General features: G+C 38.2%; 1 protein-coding gene and 1 long non-coding RNA gene across 2 annotated transcripts; one reads left to right on the top strand and one right to left on the bottom strand.

The window, feature by feature from the left end:
• The first annotated feature begins 103 nt into the window (after positions 1-103).
• APIP (APAF1 interacting protein) lies at positions 104-20,725 on the top strand. Its single transcript, XM_026707139.2, has 7 exons — positions 104-271; positions 5,201-5,301; positions 10,106-10,154; positions 12,806-12,923; positions 15,364-15,499; positions 18,524-18,691; positions 19,616-20,725. The coding sequence occupies exons 1-7, from the start codon at positions 212-214 to the stop codon at positions 19,713-19,715; spliced, it is 732 nt and encodes a 243-aa protein (XP_026562924.1). The 5' UTR covers positions 104-211; the 3' UTR covers positions 19,716-20,725.
• LOC148128162 (uncharacterized) lies at positions 12,863-25,037 on the bottom strand. Its single transcript, XR_015740939.1, has 2 exons — positions 24,454-25,037; positions 12,863-15,022 (listed from the first exon to the last, which is right to left on the bottom strand). It is a non-coding gene; the product is annotated as an uncharacterized LOC148128162 (long non-coding RNA).
• Between the last annotated feature and the right edge of the window lie 1,759 nt (positions 25,038-26,796).

Here is a 26,796-nt window from a genome sequence, read left to right as displayed (position 1 = left end):
ATTCACGGGCGCTCAGGTAAATCAACTTTATCCCCGGTCGGTGACCCAAAGCTGCAACCTCCCCATCCTCACCCCATTGCTCTATGCACCGCCACTTTTCCATATACGCGAGGAGGCTCCTCCCCGCGCCGGAGTCGGAAGGGCTCGGGTCTTTCTCCGAAAGGAGCACCTCCGGCCCTAAGAAGGCTCTAGTCTAGCGGCTGTAAGCGCTATGGCGGAGCCCTTCGGGGACTGCGCTTGTCCGTACAAGAACGGCTTCGAAGAAGCAAAGGTAACGGGGCGCGCTCAGCGGCAGCCGCCGATTCAATTCTCATCCATGAGAGGCGAGGGAGAGGGAGAAGGAGCGCAGTAACCCTCAGGTGGCGAGCATGTGTCATTGCTTGCTAGGTCCGGGTCGAGTTTTAAAATTCGATCGCTCCCCTAACGGGAGGGTTCCTGCAGGTCGGTCTGATTAAGGTAGGGTCAGCAAACTTGATTTTTTTTTTTTTGCTTTTAGGTGTGGCCAGAAACACGTTACCAGGCGTTATCGCTAGGAGACGAAAATGAGTAGATGGCACACGATCGATAAAAATTCGACATTGCTGCCTTTATTTATAGTAGTAAAAGCCCAAAACGCAATAGGAAAGTAGTCTTCGCTTGTGGTCGGCACATTTATTTAAATTTAATGTGTCAGGAAGAATTAATGCAGACTGTTAGTAAATGTAGACAGGGAAGATTCCAGGCAGGTACTTGGATATAATACTGAACTGAGAACGAACTGTGGAGTTTACCTTTCTGATGTAACATCCGATTTTTGGATTTATTATTAGGTAAGATTAGTGCAACAGACATCGTAGAGTCATGGGGTGTCTAATGTTAATTGTGAGCCTGGTAGTTTTCCACCAAGTGCAAAGATTGACCACGTCCTACCGTTCTCCTTTAAAAAAAATAAATATTTAAAAAAATTAAGTACGTTGACACAATTAACTCTTACTCTATGATTGCAAAAGTCATCAATCCTCAAATGGGTGCAGTTTTTTTCTAGTTTCTTGCAATCAGCCATAATTGTAAATATTGTTTTTTTCTCAAAGCTAAGAAGTCAATTTAGCCAAACCTGCAAGTTCCATCATTTTCATCAGCCATTACTCTATTGTGCATAGTGTCGCACATTTCCATTTTTGAGCACGTAGTGAATAGATCAGTGGTCGCCAACCAGTGGGCCAGGGATCACTGGTGGTCCGCGAGAAAATTTTGGTGATCCGCAGAGAAATGTCATTCCCAAAGCAATTAATCCAGACTGAGTGGATCACAAGGCTGCACTGCCCACCTGGCCCATGGGAACACAAGGCTTGTGTCGCGCTTGCATTGTGAACAACACGAGTGAGGGGATGAGGGAAATGGCGGGGGGGGGGGCTTGTCCCACTTGCCTTACTTGTCTGGCCTGGCTCCCGGGCTGCGTCTTTCAGCTTCTTCTGCTTTTGGCTGCACGCAAGGAAAGCAGCAAAAGTCATTCATTCTCTCCCCCAAACTCCACCAGAAATGAGTCTTTGGGATCCTGCAAGGCATCCTGTTCCAAGAGGCTGCGCCGGCACAACAGGTCTCACAAAGATTCATTTCTGGGGGAGTTTGGGGGAGAGAAAGAAAGACTTCTGCTGTTTCTGCTGCTTTCCTTGCATGAAGCCAAAAGTCTCTCTCCAATTGGAAGAGATTGGAAGTGCACCAAATTACAGTATAAGGTCTAAAATGAATTTAACACAGTTTTTTTTTAAAGTACCTACCAAAGGGGTTGACAAGAAAATCCCAAATCGGTCTACATGAATTTCACATTTCCCTCTGACCTACTACAGCCATCTCCATGCCAAATTTGATAATTGTCTAGGTTATTACATGATGCCCACTCAATCTTTTCCAGTTTTGACCCTCTTTATATGTGACACTTACTCCCAAATTTCACATCTATGCTTGGGAAGTTGGGAGTTCTGTCACATGGATATCAATAATCTTAATAGGTTTGGCTAGTATATGTATATTCTGCACCAATCTTTGCTTCTTAATGTTGCTCTATTCAACAAACTCTGGTTTATAAAATAATGGCAAGAATACCTGGAAACATAGCTATTTTGTTTTAAAGCTTCTGATTTGAAGTTTATTCAATAAAACCAAGAAACAAAAACAAATGGCCAGAGAAGGAAAACTTGTTTTATTCCTGATTTTCCAGTCTATAAATTACTCCAGTGGAGAGTCCTTGGTTTGCCCTTTGCACTAAACATAGAAAAACCTTTCCCAATTTGGTTCTTGTTTACAAGACTTGCTTAGCAGGAATTATCCATTTGTAAAGAAGAATTTTTCACAATCCTCGTATGTACAGTAGAGTCACTTTGCAGAGTGAGATTGGCAGCATATAAATTTAATTAAAATTATGTGTCATGGAAATCATGCAAATATAACCGCCAGTTTCCTCTTTTTCATGCCAAAACATAGTTTGCCATTGGGTCTGAACTATAATTTGTCAATTTACATCAAAAATAGAATTGCAAGCCTTGATCGGATTGACCTGGTTAGGACTTTTCTATAATTTGATGTACAGTGAGAAAACTGTTGAAGCAAAAGTCAATCCAACTATGTTAGCAAATTATTAGTTTCCCATTAGTGAAGAGTTAATACTCAGTGTAGAGGAAAAATGAGAACACATGCTCAATATTCATGGAACACTAAATTAAAGATGGCCAATTTTATTGGCTGTCAGGTGCACTTAACTTTTTTGGGAAGATTTTTTTTGTATCAAGTCACTATCACACAAGTGCAGCTTGAAAGATAAGAAAACGTTTAGTAGGGATTTTAAAAGTAGAATAAGTATTGGCTACTTGCTGTTTGGGATAACATTTGCTTGGTGCTGCCAGATGAGTAGCTCCACTTGCACAGTTTAATTTTTATGAGTCAGGTATTAAAAATCTCCAAGAAAAAAATATTTGATTACAAGCCAATGAAAAGAATTCTTTGGGGGGAGGGGAATAAATAAATAATTGAATAGAAAAGATCTCACATACCTTACTCTTAATTTTAAATCTGGCAAATTTGGTGACACTATGTCAGAGAAACTTACACATAGGAAGGACCATAAAATGTATCATGTCAGAGCCACAAATTGAATATTAGCCAGACTATGGAAAGCAACAGAATTTTTTTAAAAAAGATGCTGCACAACTATTCCAGAAAGTATTGTTATAGTTAACATAAATCTAACTCAGGGAATTATGTACTGATAACATGTTTGACCCAAGGTTCTTTTACAGTTTAGGAGAAAATTCAGATAGCTATCTTTTATACAGAAGACAGCCTTGATTTAGTTTGAGATTAGAAAGAATATGTGAGCCAATTTGGTGTAGTGATCACAAAACCAGAGTGATCTTGGACCAGTCACTTTCTTTCAGCCCTAAGAAAGTGGTAATGGTAGCCCTCTTTTGAAAAGCTGTGCCAAGAAAAGTACAGGGTCTTTTCCAGACATTTTCCAATAATTGATCAGAATTGAATGAAAAAAAAAGTCCACAAGAGAACGAATTGCATTAAAAAAATAAAAAAATAAAATGTAGTTCATAGCCCTTGTACAATTTAATAGGAAACACAATAGATATCTAATCTTTCTTAGAAATGCAGTTAAAGAAAGTTGGGAATGTTTTTTTCTCAAATGTATTTCAGCCTTATGGCTTAACAATAATTTTAAAAAACTTTGGTGAATCCTTTCACAAATGTCTGCCATTACTTTCATGTAACATAAGCTGCAGCTTATTTTGAAAGATACTGAATGAGAAAAACCTTTCAGCTTATGGAATTATGTCTAATATTTTGCAAGGGAACATGTATAAAGGCTAGACTATATATAGTAATATAAACAATTACAAAGGATGTTTTGTTTCTATAACCAAATCCATATTAGTGGTGAAGAGCTTGTACAAAGCTGCATTCTGTCAACGTCCTTTCGCATTAATTGTTCTAGGGTTGTTATTTTGCATCTGTTGAAATGTGGTAAGTGAAGGATGTCAAACTGTAGATGTTAGTGATAATTTAAGAGAAAACTCCATTTAAAAGCCATTTTTAAAGTTGATTATGCTGACAGCTTTACTCAAACAAATGGAATGAGTTTGAGAAACTTAATTTGTCTTTTTTATCTGAAAAAGGAAGTGGTTCTTTTCTAAGAAAATGTATGGCTATCCAGTCATAATGAAATATAAATTAAAACATCTGTTACACATCTTAAGGTATATTCAAAACCTCTCCTAAACAACTTGTCAAGACTTGAGGGACATAGTGCACCCTGGTCTTACTAGACCTCTCAGCGGCTTTTAATGCCATTAGCATCTATATGAAGCTGCTGGGAGAGGCCATCCCATCGTTTCGGTTGCCATATTACCAATATGTGGATGATACCCAATTATAAATTGCTACTGTGAGTTATGAGGGAAATACTGTCAATGTCCTTTCCTAATGCCTTAGATGCTGTCACGGTCTAGATAAGAGAATATTCTAAAATTGAATCCTAATAAGATGAGCTACTGTAGATTCATTAAAGTTCTCAGCCAGCAGAATTGTTCCTTGAGGGATAAGCATTAACCATGAGAGAGCAAGCTCACAACTTGGATTCTTAGCTTTGGCTGGAATAGCAAGTAGAAAGCAAGCCAGAGAAACCAAAAACCATCTTTAGTTGGTGCATTGTTGCATACTTATCAGGGGTAGCAGGACCTAGCTCGAATAACTCATGCAATTATCACCACCTCTAGAGGCAAAAAGAAACGGCGTTGATGGATCACAGAAAGAGCTGCCAGAATGTAACTTGAGTAAATGTTCTGGACAAGACTATCCCTAGTTCTCTCGAAAAGGTGGGGGGAGGAAAGAAATACATTCAAATTTGCAAGAGTCTACTACTATAGATTTATAATAAAAGTAGTAGTTGATCTATATGGCATTGGATTCAATATGATCTACCTGACAGGGCAGATACCACCCTGTTGTAGAGTCAGTGTTGACTACAGTGTTGACTCTCAGGAACCGTTTATTGATTTATATAGCAGCTCATCTCAATTACATGATTCTGGGAACCCCAAGAGATTTTCTACAGGCTGTATAAATACTGTAATGCATATCTTTAAATCAAATAATAAACTAACCACTGCAGATATATTTAAAAAAAATATGAAATGATCAGATATTTTTGTTTCTCTTATAGGAAAATGTGCACCCAAGGAATTTGATTCCAGAACTTTGTCGGCAATTTTATCATTTAGGATGGGTAACAGGAACTGGTGGAGGAATCAGCATGAAACATGGGTAAATAATATTAGAAGCTTTAAAATCATTTTCACTCATGCCGGTTTTTAAAAAATAACAGTTTGTGAAAAATAAAATACAACACATATTGTGATGATCCGGGGTGTGGCACAAAGGCAACACAGTCAAATAAGCAAGAAGAGTCCCTTATCTCCAGCTTTGCCCCCAATGTCCAGATTACCTTGGCTGGAGAAAAACTCTCCCAGGAACAATCTAAGTGGAGGAAACTCAGTCCAAACACAAAGTACATATAAACTGTAACTAAAAATCCAAACAAACCACGCTGCAGTAATTAACTAGACAGGGCAGGAGAAGGAATTGCAGACAGCCAAAACACACACAGTTGGGAAGATGCCAGGAACACAGATAAGCCTTGAGGATACCAGATAACTCACAATTTGCTCCCAACAATTTGCTGTGCGCATGTTCCCTTTTAAAACACTGTGTTCCCAGCTGCAGCTAATGAAGGGAATCAGGGCCCTTTCCTCCCCTGTAAGCCATGCAATTCACGTTGCTCACTTCTCCGTTCCTCCCTGCGTGCCTAGGATGAAGAGGGGGTGGGCCAGGGTCTTCCTCTGAATTCCCTCTCCCTTGCTCTATCTCTCACCTGCTCTGCCCACCCGGACTTTGCCCTTCCCCAGTTTCTTCCATAGCACACGGAGCCACACTCCCTGTCAACTGTTCACCCCCCCCCCATCAGATTCCGACAGGGGCATGACACATACTCAGATTCATGACACTCTTCAGGCAACTCAAAACTAAGTAGATACTATTTATCTCCTGATGTAGGAGAAAACTACATATAGTTTAATAACTCAAAAATGTGGACTATGATAAAAAGTTTTAGAGTATTTGAGATGCTTAAATAATTCAAATTGTTTTAGCATAATTCACAAATCTATTGATTGACCGTAGTACACAAAATAGATCAGTGATGGCGAACCTTTTTGGCATCGAGTGCCAAAAGCACGTGCATACACTTGAATGCATACCCAAAATGCAACTCATACGTGCTCCCTTGCATGCACACACGCACCTCTACCTCCACACATGTGTGGCAGAGACCCGAAGACCACCTGGCACATGCACATACGTGCCAGAGTTGAGCTGGGGGTAACAGCACGCATGTTCTGTGTGCCACCTGTGACATAGGTTCGCCACCACTGAAATAGATATCATAGACATCTCTTTAGTATTTCTAAAAAAATGTACATATGAATTGTTTACAATGACAACACACATTATTTATACAAAATCACTAAAAATAAAACACCTGCATTGACTGACATATTTACTAGAACACAAATAAGTCTGTCTATATATTATAGAAACTTTGTGATCTTTAACTAAGCAAAACAGTGGATCATAGAGCAACAATTTTGAACCAAAGTTCCTCAAATGGGCTGATTTACAGAATGCGTCCAAATTCATGACTTGTGAGGGAATGAAATGTGGGAAGGTTGTGACTGATTTAGAGCTGTAAGGTTGCTGTAGCAATCACATGATCATTTTTAATGTTGCATTATAGTTTTCCAGCCACTCTCACAATCTTTTAGTCCTGGGGTCCCCAAACCTGAGCCATGGACAGATATCAGTCTGTTAGGAACCAGGCTGCACAGTAGTGATCAAGCAAAACTTAAAGCATCTCCCCCTCCCCATCCATGGAAAAAATGTCTTCCATGAAATGTCCGTGGTGCCAAAATGGTTAGAATGCCTAGAAAGGGAAAGAAAGGAGTGAAAGGAATTGGGAGGAACAGGCAAGGCTCCCATTTTTCTTCAATCCAGCCAACCCCAGTTATCATCTTCAACATGCACAACCTCTTTTATGTACCTTTCCTGACCCATGACACACACATTCCCACACCATCCCTGACCCACACAGCTCCTCTTATGCACCCCCATGCACCCTTGATGATCCACCACCCTTACACCTTTCCTGACCAGGAAGGTTGCTGTTGTGTACCCTCACACACGCTTCCTGACCAATATCTCCATGCACCTCCTTGTTCCCTCCTCCATTCAACAGCAGTTACTTATCTGGCTGATGGCCTTGGACTTACAAATGATTATTGTCTTCCCCACTGACTTTCTCTCTGCAAGCTTCCCACATGGAAAAGCCAGCAGGAATTCTAGAGAAGAAAGAAGGGAGGGAGCTTAGGAGGAAGAAGGGAATGAAAAATAAAGAAGGAAGAAAAGGAGGGAGGGAAGAAAGATAGAAGAAGGGAGAGATGGGAGAAGGAAACTGGGAAGGAGTTACCCAGTGATAAGATGGGCGCCCAGTAAATTTTATAAATAAGCAAACACAATAGGGAAGCTAGCAGGAAGTTGGAAAATTGCTCCCACACCCACTGCTTTTTTGTCCATCCGTGGTCATTCTGTTTCTCTATTTAGGTAAGATTTCTCATATTTCAGAACTGATGAGCCATCAGGGCATGGGTTGTCTAGTTAGATAAGTACAGCCATTCAACCTGATGAAATAGGAAATCCCCTTTTTCCCCAACTATGGAAGTTTGGAAATCTCCCTCAAAATGGGGGGGGAAAATCTCAGCCATAATACCACAATGTCTTTTAAAAATTCAAATTACCTTTTTGCTGCAGGGAATTCATTTTGTTTATTCTGTATACAGATATACTCTCCCAAATGTTATCAATCTGAAACTGCTTTATTGGTGGCTTGGAAATTTCTGGAAAATCAATTCTAGTTGAAAGAAACCATGTCTGTACTTTAATTTGTGGTTTGTTAGCTCCACATAGTGGTAATAAAAGGAAAATCATGTAATCTGTCTACATAAAATAACTTCCTAGGGCAAGTTCTGTTCCTTCAAATTAAATTGTTCAAACGTTTTTAATCTCAATCTTAGGCATAAAAAAGATTTATTGGTTCATAATAAGGGAAATGTTTACTCATATACTGAAAGAGAATCCTTAGGTAAAAACACAGGGGTTATAAACCCTGTCATACCTCTTTTTATCCAAGATCTTTGATTCACATACTCAAAACTAACCTCCCAAATCATGGATTTTTAAATCAAAAAGTAATAGAAAAACAATGTTTATTTATTAAGTGAGTACTAAACTCTGCTGCAAATGACAGTAAAGATCTTCTGCCCCTTTGATCCCTTCTGGGGAGTGGCCCTGCAGACTGTTGGGGGCTAGGAGCTAGAATGTATTGGAAAAAGCAGGGAAGAACCGTTTTCTGCTACTGATGTTCCTGTATCCCCAGATTCCAATCAGGATTCCATCAGGCGCTTTTTGAATCCAAACAGTGATGGCAACAGTTGGGTCCAGAGCACCAAGGCTGAAAATGTAGAAGCACAGTAAGGGAAGACCTTACTGGCAATAATGATCAATTTTGCACAAAGAAACTTTTGAGATAGCTTAATAGCAATAGCACTACCACTACCATTTAGACTTATATACCACTTCCCAGTGCTTTACAGCCCTCTCTAAGCAGTTTACAGAGTCATTGCCCTCAACAGTCTGGGTCCTCGTTTTATCAACCTTGGAAGGATGGAAGGATAAGTCAACCTTGAACTGGTGAGAATCAAATGGCAATTGGCAGAATTAGCCTGCAATACTGCATTTTAACCACAGTGCCACCAGGCTCTTACACGTATTCCTAATAGAAATATTTTTAATTGTTTTTAAGATGTTTCTGCTGAGCAAAATGTAGCTATTTACCTGATCCTCTTCAGAGTAAAAAAAAAAAAACAGTCACATAATAAATTAATGGGTTTATATTTTTCAATAATTTCAAATAGTAGATTGAAAGTAATATTTTTGTGCGTGTGCAGGTTTACATTTCAGAATACAATATATTTTCCTTTCCAGCTAAGAGGTATTTTAAAAAGTGTTCAGTATTATTGCGGCTCTGTTTGTGTCAGTTGCTCATATATATTTGATGAAACTGTTTTTATAATGATCTGTTTTGGGGTAAGCAGGAAAATTATAAAATCAATTTTTTTCCAGGGAAGATAACTACTTTTTCATTTTTCCATTATCAGTTATCTGCATTACAGCCAAATGCTATACATACTAAAACCAAAAAAATGCAGTGGATTAGAGCAAGCATATTGCCCTAAGTGACTTGGAGAATGTGTTAGCATTAACAAACAGATTACAAATGGTTAAATTCTTAACGTTGCCAGTAGTTGTGCTCTAGGGTTTTTTTTTGCTGTTTGCTTGACAATCTAATGATCCAGTGAGATCTGACTCATGAAGATAGAATCTCTGCCACTTCTTTCTGATATAAAAATAATGCTAACTTTGCCTTCAAACAGTAGAAAATCTGGTTTTACCTGACTAATTAACCACTAGGTGTCCCTGTTCTTCATGATTCCAAAAGTAACTATGATTAAAATAGTAATTCTTAAAGGAGGGTATTTTATCCTGTCTCACAGATTTTATAAAGGTGTGAAATATTTTCCCTTTTTAACCATAGTCATTATCTATAAAGCTTTCTGTTTCCACTTTTTCATGCAGGACCCCGTAGCTTCTTTTAATTAAATTGATTTATGTCTCTGCAATAACTGTGTGTTTTTCTCTGGTACAATTTACAGTGAAGCTTGTTCTATACAATTGCATTGACTGGTGAGACAAAATGTCAGGGTTTATAAATGTAGCTCCATTGCATTAATGCTGTTTATTCTCGAGCTAACCAAATCTATGGCAATTTGTTAAGCACAGTTGCCAAAATGTAGTAGCAGAAGCAAGTATTGTATATCCTGTTGTCTGTAAATGAAGTTTAGTTTTTCCTGTTGCCTTTTGCGTACAATTACAATTCTGATTTCTCCTTCCCTCCCAGCAATGAAATATATATTGCTCCGTCTGGTGTCCAAAAAGAAAGAATACAGGTAAGGAAATATTAGCAGTATTTCTATCTGCATGTATTTTTAAAAAGAATTTTCATTTTTGTTATTTGCTTTCTCTGGACTGTATGAGATTTTAAAGTCGAACTCTAGGAGGCAGTATGAATGAGCGGGGCAGCAAAAGTGAAGTATACTATAGGAATCTTTTCTTTTGCATACTATCTAATTAGGACATTTTATTAATATGTAGAAGGACAGTCCCTTCCTGTAAGATGGTCAAAAGACAATCACTTTGACAGACCATGGTAGGAAGTTTGTTAGACATCATAAAAGGATACCACCCTGTTAAATCTCTACTATTTTATTTCTCTGCTGTATGAAAATCCAGAGACTAGCTAAGTCTGCCTTTGTAACTATATGGCAATTACCAGTGAAGAAATATATGGATCACCTGAAATGACGTCTTCCCTTCAAGGTAGACCGGACTAGGAAACCAGTGCCAAAGAAGTCACATCTATTTTTATTGTAAAACTATAGTAATATAATCTTGCAAGTCTGAATGTGCTTCCTTCTCCCTCCCTTTATCTTCTAGTAAACTAAGGAGGGGTTCATCTGAGACATTTACTTAGCTTCCTTTCTTGACCCAGGCACAGGCCCCATTTATCTGACAGTTGCCTTGATAATGGCTCTTCCTCCTGTCCTTCAAGAGATTCCTTTGGCTGTCTACAGATGGCCTGTTCTCTTGTTATTGAGGACATGTCCTCACATAAGATCCCCCATCTCTGTGTCAGATTGTCGCTAGGGCATACTGAAGATGAATCAAAAGGATCTTGTAAGAAAGGAGTGTTTTCCAGTAGAAAATGCTGTAAGAGTTCCGCTGTGTAAACATTTGCATGGGGAGAAACCTAAGGCAGATTTGGTATCTGCAGAACTCTATTTGTCCATTCTCATACTATCCTGCTCCATTCAGTCATGGAGCTGTATGTCTTCTCTTCCCCACTGCCCATCCACCCGAAGTAGAAATCCCTGACTTCTCTCCATGACCTCTGCCATGACCTCTAGGCTTGCTGGAGAGGACCGCCGCCAGACCTGATTGGGACAGCAAGTCAGCTAGTCAATAGGAGTAAAGAACACACTTTACCATTCCTCTGCTGCCTCCCTCTCTTTCTCCCAAGAGGGAGTGGCAGGCAATAAAAAGGGAAGAGCTTTCTCTCCTACTCCTTTTTCCTCCACTAAAGTGACTTCTTCATCGGGAATTTGTTTTCAACGCATGACAAAAACTGCTACATTCAGGGTAGCAGTTTCCAGCTTTCTTCCATCTGAATCTTACAGGGCAAGAGCAAATATAGATTATCTATTTTACTTTTTGGCTTTAGGGTGTTCTATCTATTACCTAACAATCTATCGGTGAACACTTCCTCTCAATTTGGAAAGTAGAGGTTCCCCTTTTATAATTCTAGAATGTTGCCAACATTTTTTAAACAATGAAAAATACTAGTCCTGTCTGAGAAACATTACACTGCAATTAATCCCTGGATTTTAAATTAGATGTTTTGCAAATATGGAAAGTTATAATTCTCAAATTTTATGATACTATTATAAAAAGCAGTAATATTAGTTAGAACTAAGTTATGGCCTCTAAGATTGCATTAATCTTCATCGTTATTAATGCATCGTTATTTTCTGATTTAAGACTGGAATCTTATCCCAATTTATTTGGGTGTGTGTTCCACTGCATTAAATGGATTTGATTACATTGTGCATATTTAAATAGAGCTGTGTTTATTTATTCATTTGAATGTGCCAGATTTAGAAGATGGATTGTGGGTAATTGCAGTCTCAGTTTTCATTTGTTTGTTTAAACTTTTCAAGGAGAAATGTTTGAAAACTGATCACCAAGGCTGTGATGATTGCAAATACTAGTGCTTAATAATTTCAGTCCATTAAAATCAAGCAAGTGCATTGGGTATAAAGTAGAATAATTAAATTGACAATCATACTCTCTTACTTACATGTAATCTTAGTAAAATCCGTTCCCCTTTCCATTGTACTATGATATATAAGTTCAGCAGGTTGTGTGTTTATCAATGTTACATCTGCATTGTATTGAAGTGGGGACAAGCAATCTTCCAAGTATTATAAAAAGTTCTAAAACCATAAAACGTTATACTATGTGCAAAAATAGCTCTAAAATCGTAGAAGTTATACTATGTGCAAAAATAACATGATTAGATGTCTTGCTAGGCTCTCTGTTCAGAAGGGTTTCATTTCATTTACCTTTGAATGAAAGGTATATTTTAAAGACCTGTAAAATGCTGCAGATAGAGGTGAGGTTCTAACAACACAAGCATTACAGCTAGTCAATACTGCTTATAGCCAGCTTCTCCTGCACAGTAGAAAAACCAGTTTCTATTGAGCTTGAACCTGCAAAGGATATTTTTGGACTGTCTGTAATATAGTTTGAACTTGCATAGGTGCTTGGCTGCCTCATAGGTACATTTTCTCAGCACCCCAATAAATTGAACCAATTGTACCCACATGCCTTTGTTCTAGTAGTTTCCCAATTTGAAATACCCTTGTCAAAAATAGATTTCCAATAGATTTCAAACTTTTCCAAATCCATTTTTTGGGGGGCGGGTGGGGGTGGGTGGGTTGAAAAGTGATGGTTATCCCAACTGGCTGTTCTTTCATTATAGCCCGAAGACATGTTTGTGTGTGATATTGAAGAAAAAGACATCAGTGGCCCTCCATCCCACAAGAAACTCAGGAAGAGTCAATGTACACCTCTGTTCATGAATGCTTACATCATGAGAGGTATGGCCTAAATATTCTTGGAGGTTGATGCCATTGTTAATAGAGTGGTTTTTGCCAGTAACATGACTGGAAGGCAGGTGATTATGATGATTTAGAAGCCACCAGATTCCCAGCAATTCTAAATGATTTACAAATGATTTCAAACATGAAATACAAGGCAATAAAAATGAGAAACAAAAGAAGGATAACAACGACAGGGATAACAAACTGGGTAGAACAGCAACCTAGGTTAAAAGGGCATCTTGTTCATCTTCAGCCAAGGCCTGGATAAAGATATATTACAGTACAATCCCCTCCCCCCTTTTTTTTCCCAAAAAGAAAAAGTAGGAAAGGACATGAAGTGTGGCTTCTGGAATTATTTCCAACCCCTTAATAATAGGCTGGACGTAGAAAACATAGCCAGGAGGGAGGAGATCCCAGAAATTGCCAATAATATGAGTCATTGGCCTCTCCCATAGCAGACATTTTTTCCTGGATATTTGTTTTGCTCCACAATCTCCAGCTTGATTCAGCCCATTTTAAACTCTATTTTCCTTTACCAGTTTCTTACCCCATACCAGATTTCATCCCCTTCTATTCATTTTTTTAGAATTAGCAAGCTGATGTAGAGAAAGAGCCTTAAGCCAGTTTATGTAATTAAAGGATGTAGTTAGCTCCTAAGGTGTTTTTTTTTAAAAAAATCGTCCAATCTAGCCTGTACCTTGAGCATCCTAGAGAGATTCCAGTAATGTGTTATTGGAAAAGATTACAAAACTACAGCACATTCATTGACAATAGCCCTTATTTTATAAATAGGATGTTTACAGTTATAATGGAACCTTTATTGTAGCAGTTACTTTAGTCTTAAGTAATAAATTTTAAAAAAACCTAATTAATGTGTATGCTTCCCAAGTTACTAGCTGAGCTGAGTCTTCCTGTTAGTTGGAGTAAAAAGAAATGGGAAAATGAAAGCTGGAAGATGTGCAAAGAAAGCTCTTCCTGTGCTTCTTGTAATTCATACCTTATATTAAGAATAGGTAGATTTTAAATGTATATCCTGAAATAGACGATGACGCTGAATAAAAAATTCCATCTAGAAGGAACTTTTGATTCAGAAGAAGTCCAGTTGAAGTCGGTGTGTCTTCTTGTCTTCCCACATCGAGAATTATATAGAACTATAACAAGAGAAAATTACATCCATCCTTTTATTCTCAGGCGTTCAAGTATGCTCCGTTCCACAGCTGGATAGACCAGGTTGTCATGATAGACTGGTCTCACTGGGAAAAAAACAGTACTGTAAAGATGTATTGAGATCAGTAACTTCCATAATGTGCAGTCAGTATTTCAGTCCTTATGACAGATGTTTTGGGAGGGCTGCCTTGCAATATGTACTGCTGAATGCGTACATAAATGTACTCGAGTAACTATAACGGTGAAGACATAATGACAAATGCATGGTAAGACGTAAGTTATGAGGTTTGCAAGGTGACATCATGAAACACATTTTGTCCCGTCCCCCCCAACACACTTTATGTACACCAGTGGTGGGATTCAATTTTTTTTACTACCGGTTCTGTGGATGTGGCTTGGTGGGTGTGGCAGGGGAAGGATGCTGCACAATCCCATTCCCTCCCCGCGCCACTAACCTGCTTTCCACCTCTGCTCTCCTGTGCAGAGCAACAAGAGAAGACCCAGCCAATCAGATGGAACTTGGGAGGTAGAGAATAGAATGGGGGCGGGACCAGTCAGAGGTGGCATTTTCCGGTTGTCCAAACTACTTAAAATTTCTGCTACCGGTTCTCCAGAACTGGTCAGTATCTGCTGAATACCATCTCTGATGTACACATATGTAAACATCAATCAATTACATGGAACAATTTTTTATGCCACAGAAGAATTAGGACTTATCTATACAGGTAATCCTCGACATATAACCGTTCATTTAGTGACCATTCAAAGTTACAACAGAATTGAAAACAGTGACTTACGGCCATTTTTCACACTTACGACTGTTGAAGCATGCCTATGGTCAGGTCATCAAAAATTCAGATGCTTGGCAACTGGCATGTGGTTATGATAGTTGTAATGTCCCAGTTCTTATGATCTCCTTTTGCGACTTTCTGACCAGCAAAATTAATGGGGGAAGTCAGATTTGTTTAACGAACATGTTATTAACTTAGCAGCTGCAGTGATTCACTTAACTGTGACAAGAAAGGTTGTAAAATGGGACAAAACTCACTTAACAACTGTCTTGCTTAGCAATGGAAATATTGAGCTCAGTTGCAATTGTAAGTTGAGGATTACTCGTATACTAAAAACTCTTATGTCTGTAACCCTTTAACTGGACAAAATAATGAAAGAGGAAAACAGTTTTTGAATCATGGTACCTAAAATGGGTCAAGTTAGAGGACAAATACTGAATTTTGGAATCATATCTTCTTTAAAAAAAATAATGTTTTAGGAGCAGGAGCAGTGATTCATACTCATTCCAAAGCTGCTGTAATGGCCACACTTTTGTATCCAGGAAAAGAGTTTAAAATTACTCATCAGGAGATGATCAAAGGAATCCAGAAATGCACTACAGGGGGTTATTTCAGGTAATTTACATTAATGAATAACATTGGAGTAATATTGAACACTTCTTCATGCATGCAGGTTGTGAAAGTTGGTTTTTGTCTTTTGTAACAAAACAATGCAGGTAGTCCTCAACTTACAACCGTTCGTTTAGCTCGAACTTGCAAAAGCACTGAAAAAAAATGACATAGGACCATTTTTCACACTTAAGACTGAGGTAGCATCCCCATGGTCATGTGATTAAAATTCTGACTCTTGGCAACTGACTCATTTATGCCGGTCGCCGTATCCCAGGGTTTTTGTATTCAACTTTTATCCCAAACTCCCAGAATCTAAAATGAATCCATCCCAATCATGTGCTCCCGATTATGTGAATACCCAGAAACCTTTTCCAGAAAGGTTAAGACAAGCTTTTTCTCCTGTTCTTCATAAATTTATCTTGATACGTACAAGAATTGTTTATATATATAGTTCCATGGGCTTAAATCCTACCCCGCTCTATTGGAGTAGCCATTCAAGAAAAGGAATAACTTTTAAGATCACAACAAATCTCTTTTGTCCTGTGTATTATAAAAAAAATGGTTAATTAGTTCTTTGGAAATTTGGAGAAGGCATGAGAGATAAAATGAGAAGGGAAAAATATTTTATTAGCAATAGGATTAAACTATATAGCAGTTTCAACCATTATAAACTATTATTTAGTCTAGCAGTCACTGTTATGCTTTAACTATTCATTATAAAGCAAGTTTTAATATTGTGAAGATTATGCCATCTAACAATTCTAGGAATTAACCTGTGTTTTTCAATTATGAATTTGATAGAGAAAACAAGTGTCTGACTTCAGTGAAAGGTATCTCAAGTCCCTAAGTAAAATGGCTTGGATATTTCAGTGCATTGAAATTATCACCATAGCATTCTAAAAATCTCAGCTATGAACAAGATTCAGCAGATTACTCACTGGAATTTGCACAATGAATAATAAAGTGGGATTAAGTTATCCTGGCACTATTCAAACCAATTTAATTCAAACTGACAGACCTATATGCTTCATACTTCTTTGATTTTAGGATAATATATCACTACCCTAAATAAAAGATGCTACAGCTTCTCTTACACTGGGATTTGCTAAAGTTTTACCTAGAAAACTTAAGTTTGGAACATAGAATTCTAGACACCCTGAAAAATACAGCAGCATGAAAGGAGATGTTTTCACATGTCCTCCATGAAACTGGGATGTGTTGTAACAACTACCAATTGGGTAATGCTGTAAACATATTATGTATCATCATTATTACTTCTAATTAAAAACTAGCTACCAAGTTTATAGTGGGTGCTCTTAATGCAGGACTCCAAAGTTACTACTGTAGGAAAACATGGGAATTTTTTCTAGTAACGTGCACTAGATATGTAATTTGATGATATGAATCTGACTTCTGGCCAATGATCTCTTTGCTGCTTTTCCAATGGATAATAATGTTGGGCTTTTAGGGCCCCAGATCTTCTGGGTATTTTATATAGCCCTACTGATCAACACTGTTGAAATCAAGGAGATGGGGCAAATAAAGCAGATGACTGGAACAGAGGCATAAGAAGGAAACAGTTGCTACTGTTATTTTTGCAGATTCCCAAGCTTGGGTTAAGATGTTTAAAGTTCAGAATGCTCAGTCATTCAGATAAATATGCCATTACTGACATTCAGCCTTTCCATAGAGAGGGTAATAAGAGGATCAGGGCTGGAATATTTATTTGCATTCCTTGAACGTGTAAGCTATTGCCAGATTTCATAACAGTTGAATTTGACTAAACATACCTACCTGGTGAGAGCCATTGAGCTCAGTACAGCTTGCTACCAAGTAAAACATGCACTAACCTTTGTTTGTTTTGCAGCTCTGCTGAAAATGTCTGTTGATAGATTTATTTTCCAAAGAAATAAGCCATTCCCAAACCAGTTTTCTCCAACCCCCCCAAGGATATCCTCCAACTACCACATGGAGTAAACCATATTAAAGAGATCTATTCCTAGCAAAGCCATAGTCTGCAAATACTTTTCTGAGAATAAGAGCCATTCAATTCATAGTTAAATAATTGAATACTGTATAAGCATGGATGGGGTTTATGCTTGTTGAAACTAGCACGAATTGCTTTCTGTCACTTCCCAAAAACAGCCCATTCTTACATATTTACTTTCGTTTCCTTCCTATATCCCATCTCTATCTGATGCTTTTCCTGAATTGGTAGATCTGTTTCTATTATGCAAGAAAGAATAATGTGTATGTTGTACCTTGTAAAATGTAAAAGAAGACTTTTACATTTAAGCTCATCTTCCTTTTGGGTAAATAATAACAAGTGGTAACAAGTAATAAGTGATTCAGTACATTTTGGTACTTTTTGAAAACACTTACTGTTGGTAAGAAAAGTGCAATATCTTTCACTGTTATATCTAAGATAAATTACACATATAGTTGATATTATCCAGTTAAAATAAAACTGTCAATATCTTTGAAACTACTGATAGTATAGTCTAATTTTTTTTCAGTAAAGAGACAAGCAAACACCACTGAGTTCAATCAAATTTCTTTCTAAGTAATTTTGTCACTGCTATCTTAATCCTTGTTTGGATTATGCCAATGTATGTACCTAATTGCTTTTCCCCTATGTGATCATCAACATCTTGAAATAGGTGAAAAAAAAGTGTTTTAAAATAAGTCTTTAAAGATTCTCATTGTGAATAAGCTATAATGCTTATTACATTTTTGCTCATTTACTTCCTTTGTCAAAAATTAACAGTGGCAGTGGTATACTTGATGATGGTCTATTATGATAGCACAGTACTGCAATTATCTCTGTTGTAATGATTTCATAGATTCTTGGTTTTGAAATGGAGGGATGTTATTACTTGCTTTATTTGTTGACCACATTTGGATACATTAACATGGACATAAATATTTTATTGAACATAAATTGAACAAGCAATGCAATGATAACTAGGTATGAGAGGCTAAAATGACCGTGTTATTCATGTCAACGCAACCTCATTTTTTTTTCAGATATGATGACATGTTAGTAGTCCCTATTGTTGAGAATACACCTGAAGAGAAGGACTTGAAGGATAGAATGTCACATGCAATGAACATGTATCCAGACACTTGTGCTGTGCTGGTCAGGCGTCATGGTGTTTATGTTTGGGGTGAAACATGGGAAAAAGCCAAGACAATGTGAGTAGAATAAGGAAGTAAACCAATATATTGGTGGGCCTACCTCTTTGAGAACTTCTTAACTTATAAGTATAGCTGGATTGTGTTTGCGTTCACTTCATCTGATTTTTCTGTTTTTATTTTTGAGAATTGGGAATTATTCCAATTACCAAAGTGTAAAAATATTCTCCACTATACCATTCTATTTTTTTTTTGTTTTATAAATACTTGCAGAGCTTCTATTGTTATAACAACAAAGAAGTTTAAAAAAGATTTTGAATGGTGATAAGGGAAATACAGCATAGGTTTATCAATTGTGTAAAGAAAATACTGCTACCTCAGAAATATTTCTCCATAGTGAGAAATATTTTTAAATTGATATTATTACCAAGATAATACTATATTCACCTTAACAAAATCTTAGGTTTTTTTTTTTTCTCCAGTACGTTATTTTACAGGGGGAAGGTTGTCTTAATTTGGTTGAGAGTGGGGATTCATTGGTTAGAATGTAGTACTGCAGGCTATTTCTGCTGACTGCTGGCTGCCTGCAATTTGGCAGTTCGAATCTCACCAGGCTCAAGGTTGACTCAGCCTTCCATCTTTCCGAGGTCGGTAAAATGAGGATCCAGATTGTTGGGGGTAATAGGCTGACTCTGTAAACTGTTTAGAGAGGGTTGCAAAGCACTGTGAAGCGGTATATAAGTCTAAATGCTATTGCTATGCTATTTGAGGTAGACGTGTTTTTTTTCCCTGTCTGTATCTATCTTAAATTCAGAATTGTCTTCTTTTACTGTGAATGCAGTATTGTACATTGTGAAAACTTTCACTTTAATTTCTTCTGTAATAGTAAATTAGTTGATTTATATTTATATAACAGATTTGAAAACAAAATGTATATAACCAAAGGACCACTCTAATTTATTTTTCCCTTTGTGTATTCTTCAGGTGTGAATGTTACGACTACCTTTTTGACATTGCAGTACAAATGAAACAGCATGGAATTGATCCTTCTATAATTCCTAGTGGAGAAAATGGAATTGTTTAGCAAGTTTTTCCCTAACGTACAATATTACTGGATTTCTAGGACATGTTTGATAATTAAACACTAACCATTCAGTGTCGTTTTTTAAAAGTCTGAAGAATACCCAATTTAATTTCTATTCCTCATGTAGATATTGAATTATACAAAACCCCTTTACCTCTCAATTTATTGCATGTAATAACTTTTTGTTTTAGGATCTTCTTTGTAATTCATATTCTAGAGTTGAACAATACATCATTAAAACATGGTGGCCTTATACCTTTTAAATTCAGGGTTTCTTTTTTTCCCCTTTTTTTATAGAAGAAGCACATCATGGTATCTAACAGGGAAAATGTTCAAAACAATTTCATATAGGTGTTGAAAGGCTACAATGAATAAAAGTATGCCAAAATAAGACATTAGCTTTTACTTTTGAAAAATGAGCACTTTAAGAAAGTGAGCAGATTTCTCCTACATGCTATTTTCTTTGGATAATTCAAAATACATTCAGCACAGGAATTTTTCCAAAATTTTAGGTATTTGAAAAGTAATGAAAGCAGCCTGAAAAAAAAAACAGTATGCAGAAATGAATAATAACATTATAAAAGTTCCATAGGTCATCTTATAACTTGGTGTGTTAACAAAAAGTAAAATGGGAATATGTTAATGTAATTTACACTTCAGCGTTATTTGCTCTGGGGGGATAAGAGGGATGCCAGGCACAAAGTATGAAAGGCAGACGTTTGTGAAGGTGACTAGTAACTAAAGAGTTGAATCTTGCTATAGATTAAATGATATCAAAATTATTTATTAAAAGGATTGCCAGACAAATATTAAAATACTATTTAAATGCAAAATGTTATGAGCCACTTATCCCTGCCACTAAAATATATAATACTGTGTGCAATAGAACAGAAAACCTCCTTAGTCCTGGTAACGTTTTATGCAAACAATGTCTAGTATTAACTAAATATTTATTTGTCAATTACATATATCACATAATCTACAGAAATAAAAACAAGTACTGCTGAAAAGAGAACTGTATGTTCCAATTGTATGAGCATTTGATACACAGAGATGATTTTATGTTGACTAGTTACTAACATTAACTTCAACATAAGCTCTATAATCAGTAAAAAGCAAGTACAGGGAAAGCTTCATGAAACCTCAAATAGAGCAATGCTCAGATTTTACTATACCATAAAAAATTAAGATTACGTGCACAGATACAGAATGCAATACTGCTGGCTTGGTAATGGCAATTGTGAAAATACTGGAAAAGTAATTGTTTGGAAACTACTATGAGTTAACCGGGTGGATTGTTTACACGTTAGGCATGTGTCATTTCAGGATGCATGACTGGAAGTAATGCCACTTCAAGGGGAGTAATCACGCCAGTTATTCTGATTTGAGCAGACCCCATCCCAAGTAGCATGTCCAGCTCTGGATACTGAACTTGAAAGAGTCAGAGAAAGTGGATTTAGGAAAATTTAAAAGTGATCAGGGACTAGAAATTAAACCCCATGAAGAAGATTTTAAAAGAGCTGAGCATATTTAGCCTGAAAAAATGCTACAGGAAAATATGATAGCACTCTCTAAATACCTGACAGGATGTTAGAGTAGAAAGTCAGGTCCTGTTTTTTCACATTCCACAGCGCACGATATGGACTAGTGGATTTAAATTAGTGAAAGGTTAGACAGTTGTGTCTTGAAATTATTTAACTGTATTGAGGAAGAGGTTGAATTCTCTTGACTTTTTCTAATTCCAGTGTCAGATTTTATCCCATGATACATACACACGCAGACAGACATTTAACATATTAGCAGAGCTGGAAGGGACGTAGACCATCTAGTCCAACCCCCACCCAACCAGGAGACCCTACACCATTTCTGACAGATGGCAGTCCAGTCTCTTCTTGAAAGCTTTCAGTGATGAAGCTCCCACAACTTCTGAAGGCAAGCTATTCTATTGGTTGATTGCTCTCACGTACACATACGCATATGTGCACATGCATACTGTACATAAAAGGTATTTTGGTAAGAGTAATTATGCTTGCAGAATGGTTTTTCATCAAATAGGCATTTCTGCTGCTATTAAAGGGCAGGCAGTTTTCAGCTATTCCCCTTTTCTGCTGCAGCCACAGTGGGCTATAGAAATATGTTCTTTGGTGGACAACATGAAAGGTGATAAGTAATGGTAAGGTGAAGTTTAGTTCAACTAAAGTAGGGAGGAAAAAGGTTTCCACTAGATCGAAACCATTTCATAAGCTTAATTGAAGCACAGGATACCCTGGTTCTTTGCAAGCTAGAAGTTTGCTTTGAAATTTTTCTTAGTTACAGGAATCAGTAGAATTGAGGCTGAAATACATTAGAAATATTTCTAACATGAGCCATGAGAGGCATCTCTTTGAGGATCTTCCAGATGTGCGGCACAAGCTTAGTATCTAAATCGGCTCTTAATTTTCAAAGTCGAAGTGATAGTAGAAATATTAAAATGTCTTTATATTCTGCATGACTGACCCAAAGGCTTCCCTGCATTAAAAAAATGGTTTCCACTTCAACACAACATTTGGTTTTAACTTTGGAACAGAAGAGAAATTACAAAATGTTCCAGCTCTTTAAGCTCCTTTTGAAATATCATATTGGAACATTATAGTTCCTGCTCATAAGATCACTACATCGTCAAAGCAAAGGTCCATCTGGTCCAGTGTTCTATCACATAGTGTTCAATACATTGTGTAAATACACTTTCAATAAACACACTTGAGAAGCTGGAAGAAGATGACTGTTCTTTTCCATTATGAATCCTAATACTGATATATATGGCGATCTAGTTTTGATTGTGGGAAATGCTATAGCTGTCAAAGCAGTGATATTCTGTATTGACATTTCCCTAAAGTGGTGGCTATTCTGGTGGCATCTTCCATGAATATTTCCATGTTGAATCTGGTGATATATCATAAAGGTATAGATTACCCAACAATTTTGTCTACAAAGGTGTTGTCAATAGTTTGATTTCAGGTTGCTCCAGAGTAGAGCAAATCTGGTGCTTGGGTTCACTTAACAGCAGTGATGGGAGTATTACTGAAAGCCTTGAAGAAGGCTGGTTGAGGACAGGTAATCTGGGAGAAAATCTATATTGCTAAGAGTCAACATCACCTTGATGGTACATGGCTAGTCAATCAATGAAATAGAATATTCATTCCAATTCTGTTAAGGGCGGAGTAACTATATAATATGTATCTAAATATTTTCATATTCCTTGAATATGTAGCTCATTTAGGATCATTTCTCAAAAGTTATTCAGCTGCAGTTGGGAAGAAAAAGCACATGAAATTTTTTAACCATTCACAGCTAAAGCAAACCCTTTTATATATATATTATGTCTGTCTGTCTGTCTGTCTGTCTATCTATCTATCTATCTATCTATCTATCTATCTATCTATCTATCTATCTATCTATCTATCTATCTATCTATGCGAAATACCTCTCACGCATCATCACAAAATCTCCAGAATTGTAAAGCCTACAAACTTGAAATTTGGCATGTATGTTCCTCTTGGCTTCTAGGTGCTCACTAAGAAATGACCATCACAGCATTACTATTTCGTATATTATTATTAGCAGGCTTTGATACTAAGGACTTCTACTCCCTCTCCCCACCTGAAAAGAAATATGTTCCAAATGAAAAGCAAGAGGAGAGGAGTTTCACTTTTAGTTTCACAGCACCAAGCAGCTTTAGTACAGAACAGTTGAACTAAGCCACGCCCAGGCTCCTTGCTGTCTCCTTGCTTACACAGCAAATACTGTTTCAGTTTCCAAACAGCCCTCAATTCTGTCACACTGACAGGATGCTAGCCAGATGAATACCGATGGATGCTGGTAGGCAGAGGCAGAATTTTCCCCCCTTATTTTTCTCCCCAAAAACTAAGCCTGACCACATAGTTTCATAAGCAAAGCACGGGTATCGAGCTAGTGTGTTTGTGTGTGTGTATGTGTGTGTGTGTATTACATAGCTCATTGTCGAACCCATTATCAAATGGATAGTTTGAACTAATGTAACAAGTTGTAAAGAATTTACAGTTGATCAGAATTATTTTGAAGATGTTTTATTCTACACTACTCCAGATTTTGTTACACTAGGTTGTTTTTACTTCCTATTTACAATTTTCCCATGCCTGTTCCATTTGGCATTCAACCACTGTATGAATGAGAACATACTTACCAAATCTACTTCATAAGCTGAGGAAATCTCCAGAGCTAAAAACTGCCCTAGTCCTAGGTTTTTTTTTTAATCTTTCCTTTATTATTTTTATAAATAACTCAAGGCAGCAAACACACCTGACACTCCTTCCTCTTCCTATTTTTCCCAGAACAACAAGCCTGTGAGGTGAATTGGGCTGAAAGACAGTGACTAGTTCAAAGTCACCCAGCTGACTTTCATGCCTAAGAAAGACTAGAACTCAAAATCTTCTGCTTTATTGCTTGGTGCCTTAAAAGTTTAGAGAGTAATACCATTTTTAAATTAGTATTTCGACTTGCAAATTATTTTTAATAAATATTTTACAACATCCATAGTACAGCATAGGTTATAGTTAGGAAAATGATCATAACTGTGAAAAAGGCTTTGTATTTAACATTTATAAGAACACATACACAAATTTCCCATTGGTGGGACACAATAGTTAGTCAGCTATATTATAACTTGATCAAACATGGAAGACCTTAATTGCCATGGTGAATCTTACATAGAGGTGCTTACCCCTTATTAAGTCTTTATGTCTCCGTCCATTACAGAGATGATAGTGAATGGCATTTTTCAAAGCTAGGAAGAACTATAGACTCTCATTGTGTTTCTCTTCTGAGAATTTTTTCAGAGCAGACATTGAAATATAATGGTAAGGCTTTTAATCTTCAGAAACCTGCTCAACAAGAATGTAATCCATAAAATGAATTACTTCTATTGAATATGTAGGCTTTTTAGATTTCAGCAGGGTACTCAGTTAATTAAAAATAAAGCCCATTTCAGTGAAGAGAAGAGTGAAGTTTGTGATCAAAATAAACATAAATTTAATACCAAACCAATTAAATCATGTTATATAGCACAATATGTAAAGCCAATACAATTCACAATTCATTCAGTTTACCATTCGTTCCTTGATCAGAAATTAAAATTACCCCTCATTGCAGGGTTGAGGTTAATGGCTTTTGAGACAACTTTGCTTTTCAGCTTTTATAACATGTTAAAGAATAAACTTATCAGAGGTAACCTCTATTTTGAACTTCTATAGTTAATATTTTCAGTTAACTTCCTTGTAATCAGCATGTCAACAGAGTAAAGGGCTGGGCAAAAAGTCATCTGTTGCATCAGCATGTACACACATTGTCAGTACGAGTTTTCTGGTAAGCTCAGTTTTCAATGAATCATTTGCTAGCAGCTCTAATAGGGTGATGTAGTGAAAATATAGAAGGGAATAGAAAGCGCCAGTAATTTGCATTCTACTACACAAAAAAAGGCTACTCAGGTTTAGAGATAGCATGTTTTATGAGGAAAAAGTAACAGCCAGGTATAATCCTTAGATCTACATAAAGCCTCTTCCTGAAATCCTGGGTGATACTGAGCTAGATATGCTAACTGTTAAGTTTGGGAAAAGAGAGGCTGAACCAGAGCATGAGTGCAACAATACTTTATTATACAATAAAGGGCTGATCGTGCTTGCCACGCCTGGAACTGGCTCGCAGCAATCAGCAACTGGTTGGACCCCGCAGCCTGCTTTTATAGCCGGCTGCTGGGGGGAACCAGCCAATGAGGAAAGGGGTAGAACGCCCACTCAAAGTGAATGGACCTGAGTGAGAACTAGAGTTCTCAGGACATAACACCCCTTCCCCCCAGATGCGAACACGCATAGTCTTTGAGGTAGGCAGGAGGTTTATGTTGGCGCCCGGAACGGCACAGTTCTGGAACGCTGTCTGTCCGTTCGGGGTCTGCCTGGGAAGGCAGAGTCGGCAAAGTGTCACCAGTGTGCCCCTCGGTTCGGGTATGCCCGGGGCTCGTAGGGTTGGTCGCTGGGGATGTGCTCCCGTAGACTGGATCGGGCTGGTCAACCGTCTGGGCGCTGCTGTCCGTGTTCGGGCTTTCGGGACCGGTTGTAGGTGTGAACTGGTCGCCGGGCATGATGTGGATGTGGGGCTGAGGATGAGGCCTCCCTTCGTCTTGTGACTCTGGGTCCCTGCTGGCGAGGGTGCTGAGGCGCCTACGCAGTTGGTCTATGTGCCTTCTCCAGACGCGGCCATCCTCCAGTCTGACCCGATACGACCGCGGCCCGGTGATAGCTACGATCTCGCCCGGGATCCACAGGGGGTCTCCAGCGAAGTTCCTCGCGAAAACTGGCTCCTGTAAGATAAAATGTCTAACCCCCAATGTGGAAGCGAGGGGAGAGTCAGGGCAGTATTGTGGGTGAAGTCTGTCCAATACAGTCCTCAGACGCCTGCCCATCAGGAGCTCAGCTGGGGACTTATTGGTGACTGAACAAGGAGTTGAGTGTTGGCTCATCAGGAACCGCGAGAGTTTGTGGTGCCAGTCATCCTTGCTGAACCTAGCCAGGGCTTCTTTAGTGGTCCTGACGGCCCTTTCAGCCAATCCGTTACTGGCAGGATGAAATGGGGCTGTGAAAATGTGGCGGATACCCAGGTTGGCAGCGAAACGGCTGAACTCGGTCGATGCGAACTGTGGGCCATTGTCGGAGACAATGGAGTCGGGTAGCCCGTGCGTTACGAACAGGCGTGTTAACACGTTGGTGATTGCTAGTGTGGTGGTCGTGGATAGCTGTACTACGTCAATCCATTTGGAATAGGCGTCCACGACCACTAGGAACATCTTCCCATGCAAGGGGCCGGCCAGGTCGATGTGAATTCTGGACCAAGGGGCGCTGGCACTTTCCCATCTGGTAGGGGTGGCAATGGGGGGAGCAGGACGGGATTCCTGGCAAATGCTGCAGGAACTTACCCAATTGACAATGTCCTCGTCGAGACCCGGCCACCACACGTAGCTGCGTGCTAATGCCTTCATTCTCACGATGCCAGGGTGTCCCTCGTGCAACGCCTC

Source organism: Pseudonaja textilis, chromosome 1 (genome assembly GCF_049901715.1).
Source record: "Pseudonaja textilis isolate UNSWEBS1 chromosome 1, rPseTex1.2, whole genome shotgun sequence".
In the NCBI taxonomy this organism is placed as follows: Eukaryota; Metazoa; Chordata; class Lepidosauria; order Squamata; family Elapidae; genus Pseudonaja; species Pseudonaja textilis.
The sequence above is the reverse complement of the archived record's forward strand: the minus strand, read 5'-3'. Positions and strand labels throughout refer to the sequence as shown.

Coding starts and splice junctions, on each gene's coding strand:
- APIP (XM_026707139.2), top strand. CDS start 212: ATGGCGGAGCCCTTCGGGGACTGCGCTTGTCCGTACAAGAACGGCTTC. Junction 272..5,200: donor ACGGCTTCGAAGAAGCAAAG/GTAACGGGGCGC, acceptor TTTCTCTTATAG/GAAAATGTGCACCCAAGGAA. Junction 12,924..15,363: donor GAATGCTTACATCATGAGAG/GTATGGCCTAAA, acceptor ATAATGTTTTAG/GAGCAGGAGCAGTGATTCAT.